At 51.8% G+C, this 10,710-nt stretch overlaps 1 protein-coding gene across 1 annotated transcript; it reads right to left on the bottom strand.

Moving 5' to 3' along the window:
• Positions 1-1,195: 1,195 nt before the first annotated feature.
• CHC_T00006261001 (hypothetical protein) lies at positions 1,196-2,581 on the bottom strand. Its single transcript, XM_005718378.1, has 2 exons — positions 1,402-2,581; positions 1,196-1,290 (listed from the first exon to the last, which is right to left on the bottom strand). The coding sequence occupies exons 1-2, from the start codon at positions 2,579-2,581 to the stop codon at positions 1,196-1,198; spliced, it is 1,275 nt and encodes a 424-aa protein (XP_005718435.1).
• Positions 2,582-10,710: the final 8,129 nt, after the last annotated feature.

The following is a 10,710-nucleotide window of genomic DNA, read 5'->3' as shown; positions in this document are numbered from 1 at the left end:
CAGTGAGTTACCATCACCGCAGGCGACACGATTCACAGTGAGATACTAACGAAACTTCACAACTATCCCGCACGTGATATGATCCTCCTAGTGCCACGAAACAGGGGGACCAACCGCCGGCAAAAGTCAACAACCTGAAAGTGCTGCGAATTTCAGGGGCACAGCTAACAGGCTCTACCCCCCAAAAACCGCCATCTGCGGCAGGACGAAGACGACTATCCGCAGCCATGTCGATGAAAAACATCCTCAGGCATGACGAAGACGATCATCGACAGACACAACTGTTGTGTCTGTTGCAGCTGCATCAATATTGATAATACATGTAGGTACTGGCCTATGAAACGCTTGTTTTCACATCCATCAACAGTGTCGTCAGGCAGCGATTCCGTTATCATTCCTTACATTTAATTTAGTGCTTTACAACCATTGCAAATGTAGTCCCCAAAACATTACATTACCAATTCCTAAACACTACAAATGTCGTCCAGCAACATTATATTGTCGTCTCAGAACAAGTATCAACTACCATCCAAAACCAATATAAGTATTACTTCTGAAAACCACGATTATAGTGTTCACGAACGATACGTTTATTGCTATTCCGACATATTACATGTAACGTGCACAGAACGATGAAAGTAATAATTCAAAATATTACTAATATATATTGTCGTTGGACAACATTACCAGTGTTTATTCGAACGTTATATTTCACGTTTCTGTACGATATAAGTAATAATACAATTAATGAATATTTTATATTGTCGTTGGACAATGTTTAAAGTGTTTCAAGGAACATTATATTTAACGTTTCTGAACGTTGCATTTAGTGCCATCTAATATTATTATATATAGTGTGCTGAAATGATTCATTTATCGTTTCCACAGACAGTGCCTATAATGTTCACCTACGCTACGTATAGTGTTTCAATAACACATTATAAGTAACGTCCATTGTTGATGTTTTAATGTTTACAATGACATTATATCTATTGTTCACGGCTGATGCAAGTGGTACCCGAATTCTGATGTTTTCATCGTACACGGACGTTTTATTATCATTCCTGGAATGCTGATGTATTGTTGTCCGGACAATACTATTCTGGTATCCCAAAAACGTATCGTCCAAAAACATTACATATATCATGACACGATATTACTTTAATGTTTCGGAATACTACAAGTATTGTTGTTCCTAGTACTTTGCCTCCGCAGTGACGGCTGTTGGATTGTGTTCTCCACATGGATTGTGAATCATATGCTTAAGCACGACCTTTTGGAGTTCTGGATCTTGGGAAGACGGGATCTCTGCAGAGATAATGCGGTCGACGTTTTCGGGATTACGCAGATCATTCTTGGAGACCTCATCCTGGAAAAATACCACGTGAGCAGGGGGAAGACCTGGTTTTTGAAATCCGATGACTCGTACGTGGGCAACGACGGTTCCGAACACTTCCTCGTTGATGACCAAAGACATGAGATCCTTCATTTTGAGACGAAACACACGTGCGCACAGATCCGGTCTGTCCTGAGGAGTTTGATTGGGCAGCAGGGCTCTTGTGATCTCCGGCCAGCTAGGATTGCATGTCATGGTGAGGAAGATGTCCGGGTGGCCAATTTGGTTGGATATAGCCATGATGTCGTGCATCTGCTGCCTCATGTAACGGTCACATCCGATGTGCGTAGAAGGGAGTATGAACAGTCGTCCTGCACGTACAGCGTCGGCTTCATCTTCAGCACGACCGGAGTCTCCTAGGCTGTCGCGCAGTGAGGTGTAGTCCCCCGATCGAAGCTGTATCTGGTTGTGGCGGAGATACGAAAGCCTTTCTGCCTCCACTTTGCAGAACTGGTCCACTAAATACTGCTGAAAGAGTCGTTCTGCGTGTAAGATCGTGCTGAACTCGCCTGCTCTTTCGAAAAAATGCCATCCGAAGTACATCATCGGAGTAATGTTGGTTCGTCTGCCGTCGTGATCACTGGAGAATCGAAGCTCTGGATACCATCCGTCCCTACCGTTCGGGAACAAAAGCACGTAACTCAATGGATCGTATACACGATGACTGACTGAAATCGGATCCAACACTTCGTTCCCGTTACTGTTCAGAGTCCCTCGCCTGCGAACGACGATATATCTTCGCCCAATCTCTCCGTCTTCATTTCCAGGGGTCAATGCAGCCACTTCAGAAGCTTCGGGACCATTGTACCGGCGCACGTGCTCATGACTTGGCCTGCGGTCGGCATGGATGACCATCTGGTACGGGGTTGGAGTGTTGTTGTGAGGAGATTGAGCCCATTCTCGCATACACAGAAATGTTTGCACGTAGGGGTTGCATTCGTGCAGCATGCGTGTCAGTGGCGCCGTAAGTGCCTCTTGCAGTCGTGCAGAGTTTCCAAGCCTTGTGCGCGTCTGAGTGGCGTAGTCAGTGTCGTGAATGTAAACGGAAGCGTAGGAAGGCGCCCGCCCCTCGAATGGCATCATGGGACCCATTTCATGGTACATCTCGCCCTGCATCGTCATTGTGGGGTTAATATTAGAAGGGACGGGCCCTCTGTTCACCCATTTGGCGACCACGAATGCCATAGACAGCGCTGCATTGTATGCTGGAATGTTCTTACGGAAGCGGCGGGACTTTGGAGTATCATCGATGAGAAGAGAGCGCAGAAGAGCTGGAGGGTCGGGAAGAAGGGGCAATCACAGCTTTCCCTTCCCGCAGCATGTGGAAAACATCGGTCTTGCGGCAGAACTGCTCAGGATGCGTTCTTGGACGAAATGCAGAGCTTTGCAGTGTGAACACTCAGTACAGATCATGCCGAGATCACAGTACGAAGGCGAGGGGTAGGGAAGTGGAGGGAAGAGCTGTCGAGAAGCACTTCAATCCTGGCGGCCGGACCCTTGCCGCGCATTCCGAGTCGGTGTGTCTTGATCGTTGGGTGGAGAGACGGTCAAGTACATTCCTCTGCTCTTGCGCCTCGTGACGCAATGCGATCCCCTTCGCGCCGTGCAACTCGGAGGGGGGTTGTTTCTTCCGCTCTAGCGCCCCGTGTCGCAATGCGATCCGCTTCGCGCCGTGAGTCTTGGAGGGGGGTTGTTTCTTCCGCTCTAGGTCCCCGTGTCACAATGCGATCCGCTTCGCGCCGTGAGTCTCGGAAGGGGGTTGTTTCTTCCGCTCTAGCGCCCCGTGTCGCAATGCGATCCGCTTCGCGCCGTGAATCTCGGAGTGGGGTTGTTTCTCCCGCTCTGCGCGCCTTTGTTCTCTCCCTGCCTCGACGGAGACGCTTTCGCGCTGCTCAGGAGTCTCTGCCGCTCTTCGTGCTGCAGTACGTTCCCGGATGATTCGGCGACGCGCTGCAGTCTCAGATTCGGTTTGTTGAGCCCCCGGATTCTCGCACGGTCTCGACCTGCCTCACGACGTGCTCGAGCATCAGCTTCAGTCTCTTGCGCACTTCTTGCCCTTGCACGCGCGTTTCTTTGTTGCCTTCTTGCTTCTGCCACGTCTTCATCCGCTGGTCCCGCGATTTCCGTTCTGCTCGACGCGCTAGTGAAATCCTTGTAAGTGCAGCTAGGGTTGACGCAAGTGCGAGAGGTCCGTTGTAGATCGCTATGAGTCGTAGCAAGCAGTCCTCAAAGGTCTAAACGCAACGTCAGCCAGCTAGATCGTCCGCGAGAGCAATTAGCAAAAGAGTAACAATAGGGCCTTTATTTTCATGTACTATCCCGTGATGGATCGGAGCTTACGCTTGTGCTTCTTGCCCGCCAGATGTCGTCTGAAGTCGTGTGCAGTGGCAACCGTGCACGCACACACCTCGCAGCGGAATGTGCGGCCCGCCTGATTCACTTGAGCCACGTGCCCCTCGGTATGCGCATGCCCGTCCCACAGTACCGCGCGCGAGCAATGAAAGTTGCAGGTGTCAAACGTGTATACGGGAACACTGCGCATCACAGCAGTGACTGCTGGAAACTTGCGCGCACGGGGCCGCTCGATCGCACGTGGAACACGTAGCCCACGAAACGTGGGAATGACAGGCGGAGGTAAACGTGTAAAACGTGGGACCGTTGCGCGCGGTACACGTGGTGCGGGTGCTGGCGCAGGGGCCGGCGGAAGACGTGGTACACGTGGCAGAGGGGCGCGCGGTACACGTGCGGCGGGCGCGGGGGCAACCTGGGGGACGTGGACACGCGGGGCGGGCGCACAGGGCGGGGCTGGATGAGCTACGTTGACATGTGTCGACGATGTGGGGGACTCGGAAAAGTTCAGACGGATCGGGGTAGCGGCGCGACGCGCGGCGCGCAATTCTTGGCGTTCTTCTTGAGTAGACACTTCGCAGAAAAAGACACACACCGTATATAGTCAGTAAGCATTCGCGTGCGCTCAAATGCCGCGGGCAGCAAGCTGGCCGGAGCAATGAGGACAGTTATTAACTTACTCACTTTGCGTAGACGGTGTGCGCGGGGATCGGTAGCGAACGCGAAGCGGGTCGGGACTGTATTTTTTATTTTTCTGTACTGTAGTGTAGCATTCAAAATTTAATTTGTACTGTACTGTAGTGCTACGATCGTGCCTAATGCCACCACGTGTCCCGGTGGCGGATTTGGCCTGCGGCCAGGCCCCGCCCGTGCCCACCACTTGGCCCACGTGTCCGCGTGGCGGCCTGGCCTGCGGCCAGGCCCCGCCCGTGGCCGCCACTTGTCACGGCAGCGCCCCGTGCGCCAATGGCAACGCGGGAACGCACACACACAGACAGACAGACAGACACGGAAATTAGTATATGCGCGGATACTAATTCCTGTTTCATCCTCATTTTCAGGCTCCTGTGAAATAGTCTGGCCTCTACTAAATGCTGTTAACGGGTTTAGTGGGTTTACCCAAGCAGAATTCAGCAATACGAATGACAGGTTTACGCCGTAAAAAGATACAGAATTCTGCAAGGAAGCGGTGCGCAATAGACACCAGGAAGATTCTTAACTGTTGGTGAGGCCGTCATCCGACTCACTTCGCGCACCCCTTCACCCCAGAGTCATTTGCGTACACCCACACGTGTCTGTGATTCCACACAAACACTCAAATAAGGCATAGCCTTATTTATAGACGTACGGTAGGACATAGAGTTGGTAAATATACCGGCGCCGGCGGCCCCCCGCGTCAGGGGGACCCCGGCATCCGGATCTCTTGGTTCACAGGTTATGGGCCACAACGACCACTGAACTTCACCACCAGACCGACCACCACCAGCCACCACGGCAAAACCGAGAGACCGCGATCAAAGGGCGACCCGACGTAACCGCGCCCGAGAGGAAGAGCAACTCACGCACGAACTCTACGCATCAGCACGGATAGCAGAGGCAGAAAATCACGACACACAACCGCAAAAACACAACACTATGAACTCATCAACACAACAACCCTCGCTACCCGCACTGACAAAATCAAACTATACATTCTGTCACGACGCTCTACACATTTACGGGCGTGCCATAGAGGCAGAACCGCTCCTAGAAGCAGCACAGACAGCCACCCAAGACCCTGCGATCAGCAAACAGAATCAGGATAAAGCCGATGCGCTTAGGACGATCATCATGCAAAGCATACACAACGATGTCATATCGCAGCTACCCCCCACCATCCTAAGGGAAGAACCACGCACCAGATGCGAAATGATCAATGCGCACGTCCAACCAACATCGAGAATCATGAAGTACTGGACGCCGAGGCCCGGAGCCTCAAATTCCTCCCCGGACAGGAATTCAGTGAGTATCTAGCCAAACACCAGAGCATCCGGCACAAAATGATACTCGCAAACTACCCAAAATCAATCACGAGAGAACCACAATCAACTACATGATACAGGGACTTACCCAGCACCCAGACCTCAGCACTCTTGCCCTCCTACTGACCGGCCACCCTCCCACCAGCATAAGGGCATTACCACAACCACATATAGCAGGTTCTGATCATGCAACAAAGAATGGATCCCCCAACACAAACGCCACGAACAACCAAAGCAGAGCAACAACGCACTGCCACCACCCGCAACACATAAATCCCACGCAAAATCAACCGATCAGCCCGCCCTGGCAACAAAACGGACCCCAAGCCTCCAGGATGGAGCGGTGCATGGTGCACCTACCATGGCAGTATAACGCACAACATCACGGAATGCTACGCACGCAAATGGCAAAGGAAAGCCCCTTACCACGCCGACACAACCCAAAACAACACCCCACCGAGATCCCCAAGTCCCCAACAAACAGAAGCCCACGACCAGGCAATCGATGAACTGCACATGAGGATAGCCCAACTCGAAGAAGCACTCACCGAGCACTCCGACGACGATACCACCGGTAAGCTTCCATATATTCTCGATTCCGGTGCCAATCCCACGCACGTATCCAAACCCCATGGTACGATGCGCAAAACCACCGGTACACTAACAAAAGCTGCAAACGGCAAACATCACCCCATAAAACACACGGGACCCATCAAAATCACACAGAGCAATAAGACCATCACTCTCCCGGCGGTACAATCCCCGAACATCCAGCAAAATCTCCTAAGTGTACACGACCTCACGCGCTACGGGCATATCACATTCTCACCCCACCGCGCAATCGTGCACGCACCCCAGCGCATAAGGAAACCGGTACTCACGGCCACATACCGCAAAGAACAGTACGTGATGGACAAACCTGAGCGAGCTCAAGCACAAGCAGCACGCACTGTAGGCAAATCACATAAAACACGTAAAGCACCGAAACACACCAGGACCCATGCACAGCACAGACGTCACGAGAAAAGCATCACTGCACCCGTCACACCCCACCTAGCCCCCCACACGCGCACCACCCCGCAACTCCGCAACACGGCGCAATCCCCGAATCACCAACCAAAGAGAAGCACCGTCAAGGACATACTGCAGGACTGGCATCTGCGACTTGGCCACATTCATCCAAAGACCATCAGTATAATGGCCAAACACAAACTGTTGACACCCCTCCCCGTGTCACTGCACACAACGCCAGACAAGCTAACCTAGACAGGATATCCTGTCCATGTTATATATGTATCGATGGCAAAACAACGCAAACCACGCACCCCCGCACCACCCACACACAGGACGTCGGCACACAACTATCGTCGGATGTCTGCGACCCCATCAAGCCCACATCCAGACAAAATAACTACTACTTCATGACACTCGTAGACACAGCCACGAGATACGCCTGGGTACTCTTTCTCAACAACAGGTCACAAGTACCGCACAGCATCACCAACGCCATCCATTACGTATCCAACCAGCTAGGATACTATCCCAAACTACTCACCACGGACAATGCGAAGGAATACACAGCCACATACGTACAGCAGTACCTCACCAACAGAGGGATCACCTTCCGACCGACCACAGCCTATACACCGCAAGAAAACTCCTTGGCAGAACGCATCAACAGGGCAATCATGAACAGCGCACCCGCTGCGTTGGCGCACAGCCACATGCAGCAAGCCTACTGGCAAGAAGCAGTAACCGACGCAGTATACAAATATAACATAACATACCACCACACCGTCAAGAACCTACCGCACACTCTATGGCATGGAACCCCGCCGCGAGTGAAGCACATATTCATATTTGGCCAACTACGATATCTACCCATACTGAAACCGCACAAAACCAAGCTTCAGCTCCGAGCACACCCAGCACGATACCTCCACGGTATCGACGACACACACATCCCGGTCTATAAAATGCACACCAGCCGACAACAAAAAGTGCACAGCAACGACTTCAAACCGTACTTCCGCAACACAGACCCATGCACCACCACACATGCCGCATTCACGGCGAAACGCCGCAAGACCACTACACCAACGGCAGTCACAACCACAACCCCAGCGCCCAGATCACTTGCACAAGCACGCAAATATCCTGACGCAAAGGAATGGAAAACGGCGCACAACCACGAATTACAGCAACTGAACGATATGAATGCGATCGCATGGCACAAAACAGCGACCAACATACCGAAACGTGACATCATACCGATGACCATGACGTACAGGTACAAGATCGGGCCTGACACGAAGACGATCACGAGAAAAGCTCGATGCTCAGTGAGCGGAGACCTCATGACACGCCACACGCACTATGACCCGGACAAGACAGCGACGTTCATGGCAGACAAAACGACAGTCAGAGCAATATTCGGCATGGCGGCAGCGAACGACATGCACCTCGAACATCTAGACATAAAAGGAGCATACTTGCATGAACAATACGAACACAAAAAGCCGGTGTACGTATGGCAACCCCCAAAATTTGACGGAACGTTCACACACAAAACCACAAACGGACAACTCAAAGGAAACATATACGGAACCCCACCAGCGGCGTATACCTACAGCAAACGACCCCACGAACACCTCCGAAACAACTGCTACCGTCAACTCAAGTCAGATCCCTCACTGTTCACCAAAAAGGCACACAACAACCTGATCATTATAGCAGTCAGCATGGATGACTTCCTAGCACCCGCCACGACCCCAAATCTCAATGACGAGCTGTATAACACATTGCGGCAGAAATATCAAATCAAGAGGCTGGGAAAACCAAAATCATACCCCAACTGGCACATCACATACACAAAGCACGGGATCCATGTGTCGCAAGCACAGCACATACAGCACGTCACCGCATACTTGCGCGTGAACGGTAGCAACCCCGTTGACACACCATACCTCCACGGCATCAGTGTAGACCCACCGAAAGACAAAGACGAACCGTAGCCAGCCATACAAGACACGTACAGCACAGCGCTAGGAGAGATACCGTACATAGCGGACAGTACAAGACCAGATATTGCATTCGCAACAGCGGCACTGGCGCGTGCACTGCAAATTCCCACCACGAGACACTGGAGACTGCTGAAAAGGCTGGCGCAATATTTACACAGCACACGCAGCCACGGCATACTTTTCCTCAAATCACGGAAACAACAGCTCACCATCAGGAGCTACACAGACGCCGACTTTGCCAACGACACAACCACGCGAAAATCGTTCTCCGGCATGGCCGTCACCCTCCACAACGCGACCATACACTGGCAGGCCAAACAACAGCCCATCGTAGCTGAAAGTACATGTGGAGCCGAGTACAAGGCGGCCGCCGAGGCAGCAACCCACACCATCTGGATCCGCAACATGATGTCGGAAATAGGCATCCCTACGCCAACGGCGGCCATGAACATTGACAACACCGCCGCCGCTCGCATGGTAAACCAACAAGCGCCCAAAAAGAGAAGGAAGTGCATATACATCAAATACTACCACCTACAAGACACCACAAAAAATGGTCTATCTCAATTCACCGAGTACCAACACACGACATGCCAGCGGACCTGATGACCAAACCGCTCAAGAGAGACACATTCACGAGACACCGCACGCGACTCAACGTCACCCCCCCACCCTCCAATGCAGTCACTTTCCACCCCGAAACTAAGCAATACGCGCGCCAGGGGGACTGATTCCACACAAAACGAGGGAAAGACGGGCACATTGCTCTCCCGCCCCACTACGAAAAACACAGCGATTCCACACAAACACTCAAATAAGGCATAGCCTTATTTATAGACGTACGATAGGACATAGAGTTGGTAAATATACCGGCGCCGGCGGCCCCCCGCGGTCAGTGGGACCCCGGCATCCGGATCTCTTGGTTCACAGTGTCCAGCCTCAAATACGTGTCCAGCACGGACGCGACCTACACGCGTACATCCGCAACGTCTACACGTACACGCGTACATCCGCAACTGTCGGTGACTCCAAATCAGCAAAACCCAGCCTGTTAAGACACACCCTCAGGGTGAGTCTTAACAGGCTGGGTTTTGGAGAGGACACGCAGGGACAACCACACCACATACTCCAGTGGAGTAACTCCACCGTCATAAACGTAACCAAAATTGAGCCGGTGAGAATGGTACCGGAGAGACCCGGCACAAGTGTGCTACTCTGTCGCAGATTTTGCTGTGAGGATTCAGTGTTTTTTTTCCTTACATTTCAGAATCGTACATTTCAGAATCGTACATTTCAGAATTGGCCTTTTCTGCCGTTCAGCCAAGAACAACTTCTGACTAGTGATCATGCGCGCTTACCGTGCGAGCTCTGCGCATGTGCTCCTTCAGCAATCTTTTCGCAGGGTGACAATTAGTTTTTCGTGACAGCTTTGCAACGTTGCACCAGTTACGGTTACGCCGAAACAGGCGCAAAAATTCTTTCATGTGAAGAAACAAGCCACGAAAAGAATTAAGTTTTTGGACATCCGAATGTCCAAAAAGTTATTTCGTAAAGTCTACGTAAAGCGGGGCTGCGTGCAGCTCCCCTTTACGTTCTGTCCCGATGGGCATGTCAACCACTGAACGAGGGCTTGATGGTACCGCGCGCTGCTGAATCTCGGCCGGCGTGTTGTCCAGGAGGGGGAGCTTAGAGCACGCAATATTTCTGCAAGCAAGGCATCAATACTGACTTCAGAAATTGAGAAAGCTCACATCTGCAAATCTTTCAGGCGAACCCAACTTAGAGGAGAGTCGCCCCACCCTCTATGGACTATCTCGCACACTTGAATTGTTTGAATAAAGCCCCAAAGCAAACCTTACGGCACTGAGGAAAGGTTTAAAAAACTACCTGCTCAAACTTCGGGAATGCGCTGCGGGAGAAG

Source organism: Chondrus crispus, genomic scaffold, assembly GCF_000350225.1.
Source record: "Chondrus crispus Stackhouse genomic scaffold, scaffold_39, whole genome shotgun sequence".
Lineage (NCBI taxonomy): Eukaryota > Rhodophyta > Florideophyceae > Gigartinales > Gigartinaceae > Chondrus > Chondrus crispus.
The sequence above is the reverse complement of the archived record's forward strand: the minus strand, read 5'-3'. Positions and strand labels throughout refer to the sequence as shown.